Here is a 21,571-nt window from a genome sequence, read left to right on the forward strand (position 1 = left end):
TTGTCGTATCAGAGTTCAGCATCGTGTCAGCTGACGCAGCTTCGCGTGGTTTAGTTTAGTTTCTACCTGCTGGTTGGTCGTTATAACCAAATCAGACAAGAACTATTAAATCAAGACATCAAATCAAATATTAAAAATGTTTTTTTTTTAATTTAGCAAATACAGTATAACACAAAACCCTACTAATAATGCAGCCTTTGACCTTCAGGGAATAACTTCATCTTTGGAAGGTTACAAGGTCCTCAGTGTGTTACATGATGATGATGACAATGAATATATTTATTAGATAGAATGTTAGGGTACAAGTACAGTCAAACAGTAGCATGTATTACAGTACAAATACAGTCAAACATCCTGTCTAAGAGGAGCATTTCTAAAAAGCCCTTGCGGTCTTGTTTCCATTGAAAGTCCTTAGTACATAAATTATCGACATTTAACAATACAAATAAAATACAAATAAATTACTCCACAGATGCAAAATAACAACGAATTAAAATTAAAAAGACAAATAATATGTACAACGTAGGTGGACCAGAACGAGGTGTACAGCAGAGATGTCAAACTCAGTCAGACGGGGGCCACGACTTACAGGCCAACCAGAACGACAACGACGGGCTTTCTGAAATGTAAAAGTACGTGTTGAGCGACAAGGAATTGCTGTTAGGACGGGTGGAATGCACTGGCTGCGGGGGTTGCGAGTGAACATGTGTACAGTATAAATGGCCTATATGTATGCAAATAAAAACACATACAAATGTCAGCCGAGTTGTCGGTTAACAGGGGTTTCATTTAACAATGAAAGCAACGGGGTCTCTGGAACGTAACGCCGTTGCTAAGTGAGGGCCACAAATAGAGAATATGTTTGTGGCTCGCCGGAGGCATCATGCTCTGTGTCGATGAGAGAGGGGAGCTGTATGTTTAAGATGCTCTGAGCTGATTTTATAACTCCCCGAGGAGACTTTTTGTCAGATTCTGTGCAGCTTGTGATGTCGTGAGAGCGAATGCCTTTAACTGAACACCTATAGAAGGACAGCAGTAGCTGCTGAGACCGGGTGAAGAGGGGACACAGCACGCAACCCGGCGGGGCACAAGTGCTTAGATTAGTACTGACTGACACCCAGGTCCTGCAGGATGGACACCATTCTGCTGGGGATGATGGTGTTTAATGCAGACCTAACATGACCAAACAGCATCCTCACAAATGTGCCAGGACATTCCAAGTGAGTAAGAGCAGTGTGGAAAGCTGTGTTAATGGTGTCTCCGGTTGACTCTCCCTCCAGACTGGGACGGAGAGAAGCTTTAATGTGCTTTAGGACCAGCCTTTTCAAGCACTTCATCACAGCGGAGGTAAGAGCCACGGGTCTGTATTCATTTAGGCTGCTGATAGATGACGTCTTAGGTACAGGCGCTATGGTGCCAGATTTAAGGCATACGGGGACAGGGCACGTTGATAGGGAGAGGCTAAAGCTGCTACTAAAAACCTGAGCCAGCTGGTCAGCACACTCTTAGTACCCTCCCGGGAATGCTGTCGGGGCCGTGGAGCTCTTGCTCGATATCCTCTGTGGTCACAGTAAGTGCCAGGTTGTTGCTGGACGGTGATGGTGTCGGTCCATCTCTGGAGACATCTCGAAACAAGTAAAGAAGTGGTTCAGCTCCTCAGCAAGCGACCCGTTACTGGTCCAGGTGGTTGGATCCGTGCTGCCCTTGAAGTTGGTGAGCTTCTCCGGGGAGTGATCCCCAGTCTTGCTCCTATAGGCTGCTTCTGCCTTGTTGATGCCTTTCTGTAGGTTGACTCTGGCATCGCTGTACTCAGGGTTTATCTCATCCACCCCCGGGCCCCTGCCACCGAGGAGCTGGAGAGACTAGAGAGTCCAGATACTCCTGTTGGAGCAGGAAACAAACAACCACCGAAACCACCAAGACAATAAGACTCATCAGGAGTCATCAGCATTCATAAGGTGAAGGGTCATTGTCTCCCCACCCTCAGGTGAGCTGTTCTGTTGAGATTCACCGAAAGGCGGTAGAAAATGAATGAATGAATGAATGAACGAATGATTGAATGAGCTTTCTTAGCAATAACGATTCTCCATCTCCATGTAGCTTCAAAAAGTGTACCTTAATTTTTGCTGGTGCGAGACTAGAGTTGCTCAACATGTCATTGCAAATCATGCAGATTCTCCCCCTGGAAAGCTTATTACCCTCGCCGAAGAGGAGGCGGGGGTATTGCAATTGGGTGCGTTTGTTTGTTTGTCTGTCTGTCTGTCTGTTTGTCTGTTTGTCTGTCCGAGCGCATAACTCAAAAACTAGTAACCCAATCCACTTGAAAATTTTACACAAGCAAGGTTCTGTCCGCGGCTCGGTCCTCCCCGAGAATGGCGTTGATCCGGATCTGGATCCAGATTCTAGAATTATTTTTACATCTGGAATTGTGCCTGTGCTGTAAACTGCCACTTTAAGAGGGAGGGACACGAATGGCATGATGGGAAAAAGAGTCCAGAAGGAGTCTTGTAGTACGTTCCGGAGCAGCAAGCTAGAGCAGGTTTGGCCCCTCTGATCCGGAAGCCCTGTTTACTGTCTCACAAGATCGAATAGTCTTTTGGAGGCGGGGTCTGCAATCTCTGATTGTCTTTCTAGTTGTATTTGGTTTTTTGTTTGATGTTTTGTATTGACTTGTCATGCTATATCTTTCAATAAAAAATACTCCGTGATGCATGTGAATCCATGTTGTACATATTTGTCCGCCCACTTTCTTTTTTGGCTCAACATTAAAATATTAAGAAAGAAATCACACGACGTACGACCAGGACAGTCACACGTTGAATTCTGAGCGCACTAAATTCCCCGCAGCACTGATTGGCCAAGCAATGTAATGTGATTATCTGCAGCCAGTGACGGCCAAGTGGGGCGTGTCATCACGAATTGACACGATGAGTCGGGTGTGTCTTGACCTCCGAACCCCTGAGACCGACTCACCGAACCCCGGTTAAGAACCAGTGGTATAGTGTAAAGGTGAAGTGGGGGGGGGGCATGGTGCTACAGTCTCTGCTATGCTGTGTATCTTTGCCTACAGTCTCATGACAAAGCTGACTCAAAGTGTGACTCCATCCTGCTGGGGTTGTGTTTTTTTTTTGCCACTGAGGAGTAACTTTCTCCGTTGCTGTTTCAGAGTAGATCTGGACTAGATCTGTTTTAGTCTCAGTTTCGCTCTCCAGCCCAACTCGTCTCTGGTTTGTCCGTATGGAGTCTGATTCTCAGTGACTAAGCTATCAGATACATTTCTCTGAATTAGTTGGTGCTCTCGGCCTGTCTCTATATTAAATGAGAGAAATTCAACTCTCTTTCTAAACTTTGATTTACATACTTTGTAATATTTGATTGGAAATGGTTGATGGGCAACAATGAGATGGAGAGGAAAGGACAGACTGCTAATATAAACCCATCCACTCCTGCATATTTTCCACAGTGCCAAAGTCACACCCATATTCCCTCATCCCCGTTTTGATTGGCTGCTCTGCCAACAACAGTCTGTTCTCCTTTCCCTATGTCCCCCCTCCTTCTCCTTCAGCTCTCACTCTCTCCTGCTCCCCATACAGCTCATCGGTGAGTGAGTCCAACCAGACACAAGCTGTTAACCTTCTGACAGCGCAGCTCCCCCTCCCCAATCATCGCCCCCCCCCCCCCCCCCCCCCCCTCTCGCTCTCCATCCTTTCCCGTCTCAGGAGAAGACAATCAGCAGAGCTCGGACACTGGAGCGAGCGACACAGTCCTGGTCGAAGAGAGCAGAAGGCAGAAGAAGCATTTGAACTACATGTTCAAATCTAGGCTCATGCAACAGATTTGCCCCCCAGGTACGTTTGCTGCTGTGACTAATGCTCGCCCAGCTGATCTGGGATCGGAGACGTGGCAGATTTGGAGCAGCTCCTGCAGCCGACATCTCCTAGTGTTTGATATTCCGTTCATCTGCATGGAGGAAAGGTGAGCTTTGGTTCTCGGAAAATGACAAGGCTGGTAAAATGGTAACGTGGAGATGTAATTCAGACGGGCATCAGCATCACCTTCACCATCGGCGGCGCCTTCCAACATCCCTCCTCCAGGAGCTAAAGCAGACCGAGCATCTGAGCAGCTAATGCACAGGATGTTAGACGGGCGTGCAGAGTTCTAAGAGTCATGTCATTGTGGTAAGGAGCTGACACCGGGTTCATCAGACTCTTACCTGGACTCCTACAGACTAGAAGCAATGAGCAGAAGGATGTGCACCAGCTCCTGCCTCACAATGGAAGTCAACTCCTGGAGCTAAAGACGAAACAACAAGGGGAGACACGTCTGCTATGCGTTACCATAGAAATTAACAACAAGCATCATTTTTTGGGAAACCAACAGATGTTTCTATTATCAGGATGATTTGGCACCATCGCACAATTTCCTGTATCCAATTGTCCACAAGTAGCATGAAAACCCTTAAAGCCCAAAAGTCAGGAAGTACGTTCTGACACCAATCTCATTCGGTGTGAGCACTTCCACTTGTCTTTTCGGCGAGAGGTGGATCTGCCGTGGGAGGCAGCTGACAGACATCCAAGACGCCGCGAGCCGTACTCCGCGTGAAGAATGCCCAGCCGCGCCTGGCCAAGCCGGCCGACCCGGGCCCGGCAGCAGGCCTCTACATGGAGCGATCACAGAGCCGCATCAGCCTATCAGCATCCTTCGAGGCCCTCGCCATCTACTTCCCTTGTATGAACTCCTTTGATGATGATGATGGTGGTGAGTGGCATCGGTTTCACACACACACACAGACAGACGCTTATTGATGAGTCACTTTCTCTGTTAAACACAGAAACCGAAGCACCTTGACTTCTACATGCCGGGGTTGTGTAGTAAACTGTCATGACAAGACTCGATCAATAACCTTTCAACGTGTCCTGAAAAATACTGTTTATGTTTATCGCTGTATGTTTTGTTTTGTTTGTTTTTATATGCCTTCAAATATTATATGTGGTATTGATGGACTGGCAGAGGGAGTACTCTAAAAGTTATGCATTTTGTGGCTGCGTTGGAATGGGAACGCATCCGAGACAGAATCCAGGATTTCTGTTTCATCTTCGACCCTCATTGCAAGTTTGGGTATTTTTAATGTTCCAATCAGAAGGAGCATTGTGGTGAAACATTCTACAACCGATAACCGATAACTATAATATGATCCAGATGATTAGATATATAGGACTGTACAAAGGCCAGTCTAATAATTAAATGCTTGAAAGTCCTCACTATCGAGCATTTTTCTTACAAAGTAAAACTCAATTGCAAGATCTAATGAGACTTAATATGATTTACCAAAGATTAATTTAACCATATCTTCATTACATGTTCATTATTTCATCCATTTTGGATTTGAATCAAGGGAATTGCATGTAAAAGGTTTTGTCTGCATTCTTAAGTTTAAAATTCTTTGCTTTTAATTGCATCAGCCGAGACATTTCTATCTCGACCTGCTCTGTTGGACCTCCGTGTAGCCTTTGATGCCATCAGCCATCCTGTCCTAGTAGCACGGACTTACTATTGGCATGACGGGGGCCGTCACCCTCTTCCATGTCACCTCTAACGCTAACTTCACGTTTCTCAAAATGAAGCTTTCAATAACCCAGCGTTGGTTTCTTTCTCAGAGGGTGTGTCGCTGAGTGGGCAGAATCTGCCTGAAACATGAAGCGGGTGATGAAAAACTGTGACGCCACTGCAGACGGTGGGCTTCTGCTGCTTTGGACTCCCGGTGTCCCAGCTGACCAGGATCTGCCAGGGGAGGGGGGGCGGCTAGCAGAAGCTACACCCCGTTAATCTACGGCAGTTACTGGAGCATCCTAACGAAAGACACTAGAGATTTCTCAGTGCGTTCAATTCACTAAGCTTCGCCTCCAAAGCAGCAAATAAACTACATTTTGCACAGTGCAGTTATCACAAAGTGAATGGTTGTTGCTTGTTGCTTTAAAATTGTGTTTCAGTGAAACAAAATGATTCTGCAGATGTACTGTAGCGACAGTCCAGAGATATATCAAATAAAACGAGGGCGGAAGCTGCATGGAGACAGATGTGACAGATGTGGAATGGAAGGTTGAGAGAATGAGAGCGTACGCCGGTGCGCTTCTGAGCTGCAGCGTTGTCCCAGAAAAGTCAGGCATGCAAAATGAGCTGGAAGGAAAAGAGATCTATTCTAGGGTAGGAGGAGAAGCCAACTGCAAGTGTTCATTTGTTACACTGATCCCTGCGGGATGAAGCCAAAATGTTCTTCAGTGTCTTTGAGTCTAATGCAGGACAAATGGATGGTTGGCTGAGGACCAGGCAGCAAAGACAAGGATTCAATCGCAACAGCTAATAATGTGACATCAAACAGCATGACAAAAAAAAAGAAGACAACATATTTGTTTTAAATAGGGGCAGCACCATGGAAGGAAAATAAAGATTTGGAAGAAGACGTGTTAAGTCATCAGTTACACAACTCCATAAAGAATTACATTGGAAAACATGTGAGGAGAATTTAGGATGCCTATGAAATCTGGCCCAGAGGTCAAAAAGGTTGAGAACCCCTGGTCTACAAGACAGTGGTGAGGACAGCCATGATGGACGGCTTCCTTAGAGACAGTGTCTCTGAGGAAGAGACAGGAGGCGGAGCTAGAAGTGGAGGAGATGAAGATCCTGAGGTTCTCCTTGGGAGTGACCAGGTTGGACAGGATTAGAAATGAGACAATAAGAGGGACAGTGAAGATTAGACATTTTGGAGACAAGGTCAGAGAGACCAGACTTTGATGGTTTGGACATGTCCAGAGGAGAGGCAGGGACAGGGAACAGGGCTAGAGGACGACCCAGGAGAAGAGACATGGACGTAGTGAGGGAGGACATGAGAGTGGCTGGTGTTGGGGAGGACGATGCAAAGGACAGGGTGAAGTGGAGAAGGTTGGGTTGCTGTGGCGACCCCTCACGGGACAAGCCGAGAGTCCAGTTTGATCTGGCATTACTGCTGATGTAAATAGCAAACAGTTGGTAAGCTGGAGTTTGATGACGGGTCAGTGCGCGGTGCTGCTGAAAGATTGATGCACGATGCGTTTGAGTTCGTTAAAAGAGCACTGCTGAAAGTGTCTCTTTAAAGTATGTTAAAGGTATCTATCGTGTACATGTTCTGTGTCTGTGCCCTTCTGTTATTTTAGGCTCGAGGTGTGACCTACCCTTTTCTGTCTGCGTGTTGTTTGAATGTGAAGCAGCTCTTTTTATATCTGCTCTGATTTCTTTAAAATCGCTCCACAGGGAGACAAACTCACGAGACTCGGCTCTCTGGTTTGCCGCATCGCAACTTTTGTGAGTCACAGCAGACACTTTTTGTGCCACCTCACACGTGCTGAACTACACGCACAGACGGCGCTTTAAAGAGGGACATTTGACTCTTTCGTTTTTTAAGGTGTGTTCACCTTTTAACACTAATATTTGGAGAGAGCGATACAATTTCTTGGAGATGATCGACTTTCAAAGATAACTCAGAATGAGTCTTGGACCAGATTTGTGAGAATGGTGGTGGACAGGAAAGCAATAAGGTTGGTGACTCATTAGCTTTACCACCCCCCCCCCCTATAGATTCCACAAGAGAAGAAGCCAATGAAAACGTTGTGTGCAGGCAGAGGTGAGCTCATCCAATAGGAATTAAACAAAAACCATGCAGTACGTACTGCAGTGTGGGATCGTTGGAGTGTCTTCGGTAGCAACAAAAAATCTCGCTCCCACTGGATATTTCATCGTGGAAATACTACGTATTATTTTGAACTTGCAATTTTTATGGCATGGACTTTAGTAATGATTGACTATTCCAGTTGTTCAATAATGCATAGTTTCAACGTTCCCTCTAAGCTGCGCGCGCAATTGTGCACCGCTGATGCGGTCTTTGCGCAGCGAAAACCTCCGCAGCGGACAAAAACAAAATCCAACCTAAATTGAAAATAAAAGAAACACGTAAAAATTCATGCTGTGCTACTTTTCAACGTGAGCCAGTGAGTGACCGCTGACCGCTGACCGGCTGCTGCAGCTAACGATGAGTCACGTGCGTTTTTACGCAGCTAATCAACGCCATCGCAGGGCGTCCTCATGCGCGGCCGCCACAGGTGTTTGAGCGAACAAAGCGGCGTGGCCGATGCGGAGGGAAGACGCGCTTAAGATGCGACGTGCTGCTGATGTCGACCCTTTATAATGATGACAAGACGAACGGGCGGTGACGTCATCTCAGCACGCCAGAGTGAAAAGGAGACGTGACTCTTTAACACTAGAACTACCAAGGCAGCCATTTTGACTGCTTTCAAAATTTGCAACGTTATAGCTTGGTTAAAAAACAACAACTCTGTACCAATGGGATCCTGACTCTTCCTAAATGAGTGTATATATTATTATAACATTGTTTTATTACTACCTCGAATGACCATAGCAGTCAGATTGACCGCATGCGTTTTACAGGGCGTCATGTGTCACTCTTTGCTGCTTTCTCCTGCTCTATTGTCTGTTTGTTTTTTAGGCTCTTTGAAGCTAAAACTTAGTTATAGCTTCACTCTTAACCCAAAAGAGTAGAAATAAAACGAAAGTTATGGAGGCTTCAGCCTTGCTTCAGAGCCTTGGTGAGGAAGACTCTGATGGAGGGTGACCAGTCGTCCCGCATCGTGTGGGATTGCACAGCCTTTTTATCTCAAATCCGCAAATAAGCAAAGCTAATTGGCATCGCAACAGCAGAGTGTCTTCAGCTGGCTGGCTGCCCTGGAATGTTCATAATATTTAATAATTAGCATTGTTAAAGGTCAAATGATGACACAAACCGGTTCTGAAAGCAGGATACATTTGCTTTGTTCTTCACAGAGATAACTGTTGCAGTTGGAGTTGGCGTGCGTCATTGCAGAGACGTTATGTTGCGTCTATGAAATAAATAAAGCACTCGATCATTATAGTTTTCATTTAGTGGCCAGATTTTTTTTTTTTTTACCTATTCCACCTATTCTTAGATCATTATAACAATAATCCAAATTATAATGTCCGAGCAGTCAAAATGACTGCTATGGTCATTCTAGTCGTTGCAGAATTCTGGTAGACCGAGTGTTAAAGATGGAGCCCAAACAGAAGAAGAAACGGTGAGACTTGGGGAGATGTTTTCTTTTTCGAGCGACGCACGTTTTCCAGAGGATGAAGGAGGAGTCTGTTTTTGATGTCCAGGCACCGAGCCCAGACGTCACTTCTGTCCGAGGGTCTGCTCAGGGAGTTTGTTCAAACACATGAAAAATCAGAGGGAACATTGGTTTCAACTGAATTATATAAACTGTAAATGATAGTATTAAATTGTAAATAGAAATAGTAATAGTAGTACATCCCTCTTTTATCATTTGGAGGATTTGCAGGATTGCACCTGTATATCCAACAGAACATCCTCCTTGGGTTCCTGGACTGGGGGGGACGGGGGGTAACCGATCACATGGAGGAGGAAGCACTAACCCAAATCTGCCGCCGTCCTGTCCCACATCAAAGATAGAAATAGCACTGTAGTAGGTCACTTTGAATAACTCTACAAATACATTATGGCTGCGTGTGTGTGTACTTGGATGTACTATGTGGGGAGGTGAAGCTCTTTGCCTTCCTCTGACAGTGCACACTTGTGCATGTTTAGTAAGTCAAGTGATGAACGCAGATATCAATCCATGGATGGGGTCGGCAGGTCAGATTTATTTTTGTTTTAAGGTCTGATTGACCCGTTCTAAGAATCTTTGTGATGCAGGGTGGTAGACGTTACCAAACCGTTGTTCGCGTCCTAACACCTGATCGGCCTTGGCCAATGACGCGGCTGTGATGCGTGCGCCATGGTCTGAGGAAATCAATTTATATATGCTGGTCAGGACTCAAATGTAACTCTTCACTGGTTAATTAGTCTGATAGCATCTTTATTGATTCCCTGTTTACAGGGCGGGGCCCCGTGTTGCTATTTGAAAAATAGGTTAAATTGAGAATTAATTTTCTCAATAGCTATCATTATTTATTGCAGCCAAATTTACCCAAAACAAGTCCGATCAATTTGTGGTTTCGTTTACTTAATAAACTCAATGACAATCTTAAATCACTGAATTATTGATAATAATTCTCAACAATCATTGTGCTATGAGTATGTCGTGTAAGTGTTGAAGCAGGGCATTGTTCGGTTTACTGCTCATCTCAGTCAGATGGCTCAGCAACATGTGTGTGTGTGTGTGTGTGTGTGTGTGTGCCGCCCTCTAGCAGATACAGAAGGCAGGAAGTTAAAGGGGGGGATACAGAGGAGCACGGAGACGGGTCTCGCTGTGGAGATGCCCAGCCGGACGGTTCGCCAGGCCAGCCATGAGTCTATAGAGGACAGCGTGAACAGCTATGGGTCAGAGGGCAAGTGAGTAAGCCACTCGTATTAAGATGAATCCGTTCCTGAGCACCAGATAAATGCCCATTTACATGCCGGCAGTTATTTGATATTCATGATATGAATGTTGTTGAAGGTTGTCCCCCTCACTCTGAATGTTTCTCTGCTCTTCCTCCACTCATTTGTTTCTTGTTCCCCATTTAATCGAAATACGACGACAACCACCTGGTTGTGTTCAAGTCTCCATCTCTCTGTGTGTGTGTGTTTTTTTACACGCTCTACAGCCTGAACTACAGCGGCATGTGTCTCGCATCCGACGCACAGTTCAGTGACTTCCTGGATGGGATGGGACCCGCCCAATTTGTTGGGCGACAGACGCTGGCGACAACATCCATGGGTGAGAGAAAACATTTTCACATTTACAATCCCTTTCAAGTGAATTCAGTTCATTTCTATTTAGACAGTGTCAGATCAACTCAGAAGATGATTCTTCAGACATTACTAATCAAGCTGAAACTAGGATACACCATCAATCAGAGCCAATCAGGGCCGTGTGGTCGCCGTTGTATCTTAACTGTGGCTTCATCTCTCCACAAAATGTACTTATTCTACACACACACACACACTCGTGTTAGACTGACCCTTCCTTTAAACCATCTAGGTGAAATGGAGATCGGTTTGATGGAGAGGAATGGCGGGCTGGAGGTGGAGGTGATCCAGGCCAGAGGACTGACCATGAAACCGGCTTCAAAGGGACCTCCAGGTCAGTTTGCACCACTGTAGACTGTTCATCTGGACACTCTACTAGTCGGGTAGAGCTGAAGAAGCCTCTTGGATAAGAGGTAAAATGTCTTCAACTACATTGAAGCGAGTCCAGTTGGCTCATTTCTTCTTCTTGATTTACCTCGACTTGGAGGACTAAGAAGTTACACAGACGTGACACGCCATCTTTGTAAGAGATCCAAAAGCATCTCCTCCTCGGTCACTCACCTTGGTGTTTGATTTGACCTTGACCTAATGTTTGAAGAGCTTTATGTAGCACTTGCCTTGTGTGTAAAGAACATTAGAAATACAATGTGTTAGTATTATCTGCTTCTGAATCTCATCAGCTAAAAAGGCTCAGATGGAAAACAGAGTCGTCCTCTGGACGGGTCGTCCCTCGGTTCACGTTTAACTTCTCCACCCGTTGTGGTTTCAGCGGTCTACATCAAAATTTACCTCCTGCAGAACGGGATCTGTGTAGCAAAGAAGAAGACCAAGTCGGTGAGGAAGTCTCTGGACCCTGTCTACAACCAAGTCTTTGGTTTCTCTGAAAGCCCACAGGGGAAGGTGGTGCAGGTAAGATGCAACTTCATGTTTTCGTTTGAAAATGACAAAATGGACAAGATGTTACGTAAAACCTTCCAGCCAAAAAGCTTTTAAAATACATGGTTAACGTGACGGCGCACAAAGGCTAGCTTTAGGCAAAGAATAATAAAGAAATGGTTAGTCTTAGGAAAGGCTCCAAATAATGTAAACTCGGGCCTCCTAGCTGCTGGTTTGCATTTATTGTCTGGGACAAGATGACAACACCGTGGAATGTGCCATAAAGCAGCGTTTCACACGGCGGGCATGAAAACGTGCAGCATTCATGCTCTTCATCTTCAGGAACGCAGAGACTGTCTGCTTGACTCCTATGCTTTTGTAAAGCTTGTTTTAAAGTACCTTGTGATGCAGAACTCTCTTGTCATTTACCTGCGACAGTTATATTTATTACAGCCATTGCACACGGACCATGAAGCAATCAGGTCAAAATGGATCCTCCTGCCACAAAGAAAACATCTGACTTGATTCTGCGCCGCCACACAAATCTTAAAAACCCACATGCCGCACAGAAAACAGAAGCCCAGGTCACGTAAGAATTTGCTCGAACCTGCCAGTTTATTCTTCAGCGAGTTCATGTGATTACCTTTCCGTCATCTTCTCTTGAATTTAGACCTGATGTTGATGACCCTGTCTTCCCTCATTCCTTCCGTCCTCTCTTGTCATCCGTGTAAAGTTTGGACCATGTTTGTCATCAAGCAGATTTTGTCGGGGGTTTGCATCTCTTACTGCCCTACATACTGTCGTGGACAGATCGTCAACGATGGTGCACTTTGTTTCTGGCACGGTTTTCCCAGAGATGTTCCCCAGTCTCCTTCCCAGTGTTGATAGGCTTTCTGCTCCCATCGCTCTGTTTCTGTAAGCCCCTTCTCTGGGTACTACCCACAGCCCTATAGACTAGTCTGCCCTGCCTTGTCTCCCAAACCCCCACCGCTTGGAGTAAATGTCTCATATGGGATGAGGATGCTCATGATGCACTACTCTACAGGCCTCTCTCCCTTCCAGTGTGTTTATGGCTATCAGCTCCACTGTTTCCTGCACTGGAGGGAGGGTGAGGTCAGTGTCCCATCTGCTCTGGCCTTGGTCCACCGTTGTCCCCGTGTGTGAGCCAGGCCTGGCACAAGCTTTCCAGAGCTCTGCACATTATAGACCACTGCAGGACCTCTGCCCCCTCTACCAAGTAGGCCAGTGAGTCTGGCTGTTGACCCCTCCATGTGGAAACCTGTAAGTTTGCCCTTTGCTTTGTGGGGCCTTTTCTTCTCCTCATCTCTGGCCATAAGACTCCAACTCCCCAGGACCATGAAGTTGCACCTCAACTTTCATGTCTCGGCGGCTCTGGTCCCTTCCTCCAACCACTCTCCACCCCTTCTTTGTTGAGGAGGTCTGTTTATTCCTCTAACACTATCAAGAGCAACAGATATCCAGGGTGATCGTCCTTAGCTGTAAAGTTCCTTAAATGCTAATTGACAATGGCTTCTATACTGACACAATCAAGCAATGTAGAGAACCTGGCAGGGTCCTTCTCACATCTCCACCCTGGATAAGAAAGGAAATATTTTTTTTTATAAAAACAACTTTCCTAACTTTTATAGAAGAGTGAAAGAAACATGAACTGAAAAGCGCAACATATCTGCGTTCCTATTTATCGATCATGAAACCAAAGAGATGAGCCCAGTGGATGTTAAAACCCAGTAATAGCCTGGTCACCTTTGACTTTATCTCCCGATCAGGACTCGGATATACTGTATATGTATAGTTATTGTCATTACTTTTTGTCAGAGATAGTTACACTGTGGCACAGAGTGAGACCTCTCTACTCCAGACAGAGATGGTAACGCGTGCAGACAGTTCACGTCTGGACCATGTTTGTCATCAAGCAGATTCTGTCTTAAAGTCCGTATAACTTTATTGCAATCAAAGTTCAGCTCATGATATATCATGAATACATGCTTTTCCCATCACACTTTATATTTTTCCATTCTTTTCTGTAGGTCATAGTTTGGGGCAACTATGGACGCATGGACCGCAAATGCTTCATGGGCGTGGCACGAATCTTATTGGAGGAATTGGACCTCAGTACAATGGTGATTGGTTGGTACAAGCTTTTTCCTACCTCTTCAATGGTGGACCCAAAAATGGCCCCACTGATCCGTCATTCCTCCCAGATGTCCCTGGAAAGCACTCTCGGGCCTTGTTGCGAGCGATCTTAATCATGCAAATATTGTTTTGCCTAAGATTCCATTGCTGTCTCAACCAAATCCGAAATAGAAAAATGTCCAATATGTTTTATATAGACCCCGCCTAACCCTGCACCCAGGTCAGCCATGGCCCATTGCCACTGGAGGAGATGTATGTCTTCATCGAGGACACTTTTAATCATCTAACCAGTAACTTGTTGGGTTTGGCTCATTGGAGCTGAATCTTTTTTTTTTTGGTTTTGTATCAAACTGTTTCCGAACACTCAAGAGAATCGCTTTTGTCGTTGGGTCTATCCCTCTGATTCACAGGAAAACTCTTTAGAGATCTCAAGTCCTCAAGCCCAGAACACAGAAGATTGTTATTTCCAGGACTGCTTTTTATACACCGATCAAAGTCAGCAATGATCGTAAGACTGTCTTCAGACTGTTTGACATTCTGGCCTCTCATTTTGTGACAGAATGGGCACAGCCCATATAACGGAACATTTAACTGGTTTCATCATGACCAACCAAGCCATTGTGCTTTGTAATACTAGGCAAAGCCAATAACCTGAGCTGGGTTTTTGTCGTTTTGTTTGACCCTAAAATGTTGATTTGGCCCCCTTTGTGCCTGAGCAACTAAGGTGTAGATGAAACCATTTAATCTTTAGGAGGGTTGTACCCCATCCGTGCCATATGTCATTCAGTTCCCGGACAGATTATTTAGATAAATAACAAGGACGTTCTGCGTTCCCGAAGCCCACGTGTCAGTGGGTGATTTAAAAGGCAATCGCAATAGAAGTTCATTTTACTGATTACTGTCGCTTCTCTTGTAGAAAGTGCTCTTAAATTGGCCAGTAGTTTCTTTGGTAGCAATTAAAAGAAACAGTTTAGAAAAGTTATCTGAAATGCCATTTTACCTGGTTATAGATAGATAGATAGATAGATAGATAGATAGATAGATAGATAGATATGGATGTTTGTCTCTATGACTTTTTGGCATCCCACCCGATGGCCGCTGGGATAGGCTCTAGTCATGTGACCCAGATTCGGATAAGCAGCCGAAGACGGCACAATTACTTTTATTATTATTATTATTACTACAATAACTTTTCAAGAAAACGAATGAATGAAATTCTACTCTGCCAATTTCTAAGTACCTTGAAATGTGTTCTTCTTCCTCTTCTTCATGAAATCACGAGGGAGGGTTGTAAACTCACAATCTGTGGTGGCAGTGTTCAGTCCCTTTTTTTTTCTAAATTGCTGCTCTACAGTATACATTTCCAATGAGCCTAAAGATTAGCCATGCGCTACCATTCAGCATCAGCAGAGAGAAAAGGGGACAGGATGGAAAGCATAAAATGTAGTCTGAATCTTTCAAGCAAAGAATCTGGACTAATGTCAGGTTTGCAGATAAATAAATAAATAAAAAATAAGATGACCTTAAAGTGGACACAACGTGCATAGTGTGAAGAAATGTGTAGCTTGCTAAAGACCTAAAGTATTTTATTCAAGCACTTTATGATTCTTTGTCTTTTTACGTGTAGATTTTACTGCCAAAGTTAATCCACTTTGTTTATTACTCTTAAAATCTGAGCAGGGGAATATATGTCCTTGTTCATTATTGTAGCATCAGCTAGTAGCTTTAGCATGGTTAATTTAGATTTATAATTATTTAGCAAAGAGATTTATAAGAGCATGAGCTATAGTGTCAGAGGAGAACTGATATACTGCTTGCAACATTAAAAGACAAATGCTTACATGAAACGTAGTAAAGAATTTTGAATTCAACGTTTCCTCATTTCTTGGGGATTTTTTCTTTTCTCAAAGTACATTTAAAGAAATCTGTAAAATAGTTTGGTTTTTATGAAGCAGGATTCCAAAACATGTTTGAATTTCTCTTACAAATTTAACATTATAATAATTTTCAGCTGAATAATAATCTTTGAAAAATAGACCTGTTTATAGTCACAGTTTTGCAGGGATAGTAATACTGTACCGATATTTATTTATTTATTTTTAAAATACAAATATGAAATGCAACAATTAAAAAGCTTCCATTAATTGCACTTTTTCTGTTATTCAGGGTGAAATGTGGGAAATGACAATGTCAGAAGTCTATAAAGTCTTAGATAACAGTCAGATTCATTGATTATAAAATTCACAAGCAATTTAAGTTATCTTAAAAAAATAATTTTGTGTATGCTAATAGGACTTTTACTGACTTGAGAAGTTATCATAACCTTCTAACCATGGATCAAATATATATGCGCTAAATATTGTTTGTTCTTGTGCTTAGAGGGTTTGAACAAAAGTAAAATAGCTGTGTTAAGTTTAAATGTTTATTATACAAAGTGATTTCTTGTTGCACCACAATAATATTCTCTAGAACTAAAAGCAAAAAATTGATTTACATGATTTTATCTTAATTAATAAAGATTTTCAACTTAAAGTAATTCACTTTAAATGGACAGAAATTATGAAATCCCAACCCGTGCAATTCTGTCCAGGTGTTTCTGTGTAATTGTGATGAAAATCCTACCAATGGTTATAGATAGAATCAAACTCGCTGATGGAGAATTACAAATCAGCAAAAAATAAATGCATTCTAGCATCAAAGAGCACATCATTATGTTCATTTGTCCATGTCATCAAAATCTGTAATCCATGAATACATTTTTTTATCATCTGAGATGTGGCTTCAACTTGAGGCAAAGTATGAACTAATTGTTCCCAGACAAGAACCAAACACTACAGAAAGCAGCAGAACATTATTTTATTTATTTAAACATAGCAGCTTTAAGAAAATAAAAATCCATTAGTATAGTTACGTGATATGTCCCTGAAAAGCTGTGTGTTCACCGAAGGAACTAGAATAGAAGCGTTTCCACACATTTAAAAAGTCTAAAGAAGAGAATAGAATAGGATTCATCTAATTTAAACCATGACCAGCTGTTTGACAGAATAATGGGATACCTTTAAATGAATTAAAACAGTAATTCAGGTGATATAAAAGTTGTACAATGCTAATATTTAACTGAATACATTACGGTATTTAAAATGAATTAACTTCTCTTACTCTGATCCCAGCAAAATGTTTTGTTGCCTCTAGTACTGTAACTAGGAAAATAGTTCTCACACTTAGAAATTTACTATGGGATCAAGTTCCTGCTTAAATAGTGAAAACATGTTTTACAATTACACTCCTATTCTCTGGCAAGACAGTGTACTCCTCAAACACAAGCCAAAATAAAGTAAACAAAGAAACAACACAAATAAATACAGCCTGTGAAAAAAATATGAGCATCAAAAAGTAAATTAACAATGAATTCATGAAGAACGACTTACAGGCATAGAATGACTCTATGAAGACTATGAAGCACGGGGATGTTTCTTCTTTAAAGTGAAATGTGAGAACGAGATGGCAGCTTTCAATCATCTTTCAGTTCAGTGAATCATTTCAGTGTGGAATAAAATAGGAGAACACAAACCGAAAAAGAGGCATTGTGGGTAGAACTTCTGTTTGTGGTTGGACTGTAACGTGTGACTTAATTACATGTATGCATTGCTACAAACTGAATTCTGTCATTAACAGACACCATGTGAATATATTCATGGAGCATGTGGTTTTCAACACTGTCGCGTTGTCTCAAAGTACATAACGTTGCAGTATTCTACTGGAAACTATTCGACAGTGAACATGGCATCACTCGCCTTTTTGCTGAACAGGAACAGTATTATGCAGGACAGTATTTGGTTCATTGAATACGCTGCTTGTCAATCTCTTCCATAACTGCCACCATCTTTTCAGGATTGTCATCTAGTCTCCTCCCCTTCCTGTTAAGGAGCCCAGATGGAGCCTGTTGAGGATGGAACCAGCTTTCAGCTGATCTTTGCCAAAGTTGTCTTTTTTTTTTTTTTTTGCTTTGTGTTTAGTCCTGTCAATGATTCCATTAATTGATCAGACATTTACAGTTTTTAAATAAAATCACTGATTTATGAAATTAGGTTTCGGCTGACAGAGGCTCCGCCTCTTTGCTCATCCTGCCACCTGCTGTTAAGAGAGGAGAGGTACGCGTGATTCTGTTCACAGGACAGCAGAATGATTGTACCGCCATTTCTGGGGATTTACTTTGTCTTTGTCAAGATTGATTTAAATATGAAATGTTTAATATAGCCCATAGTTTCTATCTCTGTGTAGTATGTCTAACCTGCGGTACTTACCTGTAGCTGAGTGTTGATTGTAGCTTTTATGGTAATGACTCTAAACCAATCCTAAAGGGGTTATTATTATGGGTTGTGTCTGGTGGATACAGATCCAGACGGGCATTAGTAAGTTTAAACGTGTTCTGATGAGCCTTGCGAGATCCATTTTCTTCCTTCACCGTTGTTGGAGTGAGACGATATATACCGAGTAGGATTAAGAGTAATTCATGTTATTTGTTTGATCGATTCTCATTTGATTTGTTACATTTTGTATTTATTAAACTATGTAGAGGTTACAGTCAACATATTCATCACCGGACATGAACCCATTCATGAATTGTGTCTGCCACATGGATGTAAACTGCATATTACTACTAATTATATTGTAAGTAGAGGCCTTAAACACTTAAATATACATTTTTCCAGGGCTAAGGATGAATAATAAAACCATCAACATGACTCAAAAAGGTTTCTGTGTCATTTTCTCCAAACCATTGCTTCAAGTTATTTAAGTATCACGTCAGGAAGTCATAATGCTGCTAATGGTGGGAACTCATTTACAGAGCGTCACTGAATAATCAACCACAGTTTTTAATCACAAAAGTCACAATTTCAAAGATCAAACATTCAAAAGTGATCAAATGCGGCTTTATTATCACTTCATTCTGTACAAAGTGCATCTCTCCCAACATAGAATGAATTCCATCCCGTTAATTATGTCACACAATTAGCATAATCAGGGATATTCTTAAATCTACCTTCTTGATACATCAGTCTTCATCAATCTAAGAGAGCATCCTTTCTGCGTAAATCCAATTAATCTATTTTCTACAACTTTATCAAAACGAATCTCGATTATGACGCAGAACTAAAGTCTCTTGAACAACGTTGTTTAATCTCGACACTTTGCAAAGGTTCCAGTTGATCAGAATCCTGGAAACGATCCGCCGGTTTGAGGAGCTGAACCGTCCTGCTGTCCTGCTGTTCGGGTCCATCTCGTGGTCATTTCCTTCCTCCTCTCCTGCAGGATATAATTATTTAGCGCAGAGTCAGATGCAACAACGGATATAGGAGAAAATGGACAGAAATGCAATCAGTCAAGTTGTATGTATTATTATCTACGAGAGATTGTGTAGCAGGGATCTCTTCCACCGCAGCGCTACGACCCAGCAGGGGGTGGAATGGGTAACCCACTGCCCTTCTCTGCCTCCTGAGCTGACGCCGACCCCCAGCACGGAGCACTGGGCTGGACTTAGACAGGAGGCGCACACACATTCCGACAACAGGAAAACATCAGGGGAAGATTGTTTCGGAATAAATTACTTTTTAAGTGCAAATTTTATATAGCAAGGTTTATTTCAAGCAAAGATCCCTGATGGTCTGATAAAAAACAAACAAAGTGGAGTTCCCGCTTTCTTCTCATCTTGCCGTGCACAGGCGGTCGGATCAGATCGCACGATGGGACGGTGAAAACGTGACGGGGTGTTTTCATCACTTTATGATGCTTAAAATACAGAATAAGAAACGAGAAACGCTTTGAACCCTTTACAACGATGCGGCTCTAGACTCTTCACATCAGGCAATGAAACGATTCGAATTACATCAAAACACTGTCAAGACCTCCTTCACTTCTCGTCCAGCTTCTGCCCCAACTTGAAACGGGCCTGGTCAACCTTAAACATGCGCGGGAACAACTCTTTTCTCTCTGCAATTTTTTTTTTGTGCTTGGAGGAATATCAGGTTGTAAACCTTCAAATGAAAACAAATGGACAGTCTCCAAAAAGGGCAGCAACATCTCAGTCCCTCTTATTGTTCATGCTTTAACGCTGTAACTTTAACTCAAAATTCAAATGACATGCTTTTACAGTGTAACTTTAACTTAAATGATTTGAAGTGCCGATTTGCAACATGACTTGCTGCCACTTCGTTAACGCATCATAATCATCGACGCAGTGACGCACCAGCATTCCCACCCAGAGTTAACATGACGAGTCGATCCATACCGGCGGCTTCTCTGCGGTTTGGGCTGAACCGCGTTCTCCTCCGCTCTCCACACTCCGAGTCCGGACTGCAGTGTGACGCTGCTGAAGGGCTGCGGGCAGCTGCTCTCACTTAGACAAATCAGCTCAGCCAGGAGTCTCCCTCACCTGCACTGCTCCACTCAACCTTCAGGGGGCGTCATTCCTTCGGGTCGACTGATTCATTGAGAGATCTTTGACTATAGACCTAACAAACACAGTGGAATCAAAGTCTTCAGATGTGCCATTTTGTGCTTCTTGCACCCCCCCCCCCCCCCATGGAAAAGACACAAAGAAATGCAAATGATGCATCTTTCAAGTTAAAGATGATCGATCTGGCTATCGAAGAAGGAAAAAGAGCTTTCAAAGAACTGAACGTGACTAAGAGCGACAACTACAGCTACAGTGCTACCCACTACGCCACCGTTTCCTGTGTTTTTTTTCCTAATCTGACCCTCATTATGGCTCCCAATAAAGTTAAAATTGCTACTTGGGGCTAAAAAGCCATAAGTGTGTTCAAAGGAGTCCTCTTCATCCTCCACACACTCTCAACAACCAAGGTAAAGTATACAGTGTTATGTTTTATTTTAGTATTGATAACAGTACTGCGCTTTTCTACAACTAAGGTTATCTTTAATTCCTTTCTATATTTTCACCACACAAACTCATAAAAAGTGTGATTAATACAAAGTGTATTTAATTAATAACAGCTAAGAGTGTTGTGCGTCCTAGATCTACCGTATCTCATGTTACCGGCTTATATATGTGCAACATGCTTTTTATATTTAGTGGCTGCGGCTTATAATCAGGTGCGCTCAGGAAATGACGGTATTTTAGTCTAATGACAGCCAAATAGTCGTTTTGTTTTAAACGGTTATTTAAAATAAAATAAAACCGCCGCGAACAAAAGTCCAACCTGTTGAATAGCATTTGTACACGTGGCCTGAACACGTTAAGCTACTGACCCACACGGGGAGGATAAAGACGCGAACGCAAACACCAAACAAAGATAAACGGAGAAAACGAACCTCCGCGGTGCGCCCGAGGCTGCTGACGTCACGCGCGTCGTGTCACGTTTACGGGATGACTCTCCTTTTACGTGAATTCGCGGGCTTCAGAAGGCCTGAGCGGCTGACGAATGCGTCTGACGTCATTTAATTTAACCGTAAATAGTAATGGAGTGTTAACGGCGAGGCTTTAACTCGTCACTTACCGCCGAGCAGCGCCGACGAAGAGGCGGAGGATGAAAAGGTCCCGAACGGGGGAGGAGAGGACTGCGGAGGTTCGGGTCGGGGGTTGCCAGGTTTGATTTATCCTCCAGTACAGACGTCTGGTGGATAGGGAACACGTTTCTACACAGAGATCACCGAGGGGGGGTCAGCTTTCGGATGCCTCACCGGGAGGAGGCCTCGGGAAGACCG

General features: G+C 43.3%; 1 protein-coding gene and 1 long non-coding RNA gene across 3 annotated transcripts; one reads left to right on the forward strand and one right to left on the reverse strand.

Annotated features, from left to right (window-relative positions):
• The first annotated feature begins 4,661 nt into the window (after nucleotides 1-4,661).
• On the forward strand, nucleotides 4,662-13,959 carry rims4 (regulating synaptic membrane exocytosis 4). The gene is made up of 6 exons (XM_068749033.1): nucleotides 4,662-4,758; nucleotides 10,273-10,417; nucleotides 10,672-10,784; nucleotides 11,049-11,150; nucleotides 11,586-11,725; nucleotides 13,741-13,959. Exons 1-6 carry the CDS (start codon nucleotides 4,662-4,664, stop codon nucleotides 13,957-13,959), a joined length of 816 nt encoding a protein of 271 aa, XP_068605134.1.
• A 4,805-nt stretch (nucleotides 13,960-18,764) lies between these two features.
• On the reverse strand, nucleotides 18,765-21,423 carry LOC137905048 (uncharacterized). 2 transcript variants are annotated; one of them, XR_011105828.1, is made up of 3 exons: nucleotides 21,364-21,423; nucleotides 20,136-20,358; nucleotides 18,765-19,153 (listed from the first exon to the last, which is right to left on the reverse strand). It is a non-coding gene; the product is annotated as an uncharacterized lncRNA (long non-coding RNA). The 2 variants fall into 2 exon arrangements; XR_011105829.1 differs by lacking the exon at nucleotides 21,364-21,423 and adding an exon at nucleotides 21,179-21,282.
• Nucleotides 21,424-21,571: the final 148 nt, after the last annotated feature.

The sequence above is a fragment of the Brachionichthys hirsutus genome, chromosome 15, assembly GCF_040956055.1.
Source record: "Brachionichthys hirsutus isolate HB-005 chromosome 15, CSIRO-AGI_Bhir_v1, whole genome shotgun sequence".
In the NCBI taxonomy this organism is placed as follows: Eukaryota; Metazoa; Chordata; class Actinopteri; order Lophiiformes; family Brachionichthyidae; genus Brachionichthys; species Brachionichthys hirsutus.

Coding starts and splice junctions, on each gene's coding strand:
- rims4 (XM_068749033.1), top strand. CDS start 4,662: ATGGAGCGATCACAGAGCCGCATCAGCCTATCAGCATCCTTCGAGGCC. Junction 10,785..11,048: donor GCTGGCGACAACATCCATGG/GTGAGAGAAAAC, acceptor TAAACCATCTAG/GTGAAATGGAGATCGGTTTG. Junction 11,151..11,585: donor GGCTTCAAAGGGACCTCCAG/GTCAGTTTGCAC, acceptor TTGTGGTTTCAG/CGGTCTACATCAAAATTTAC.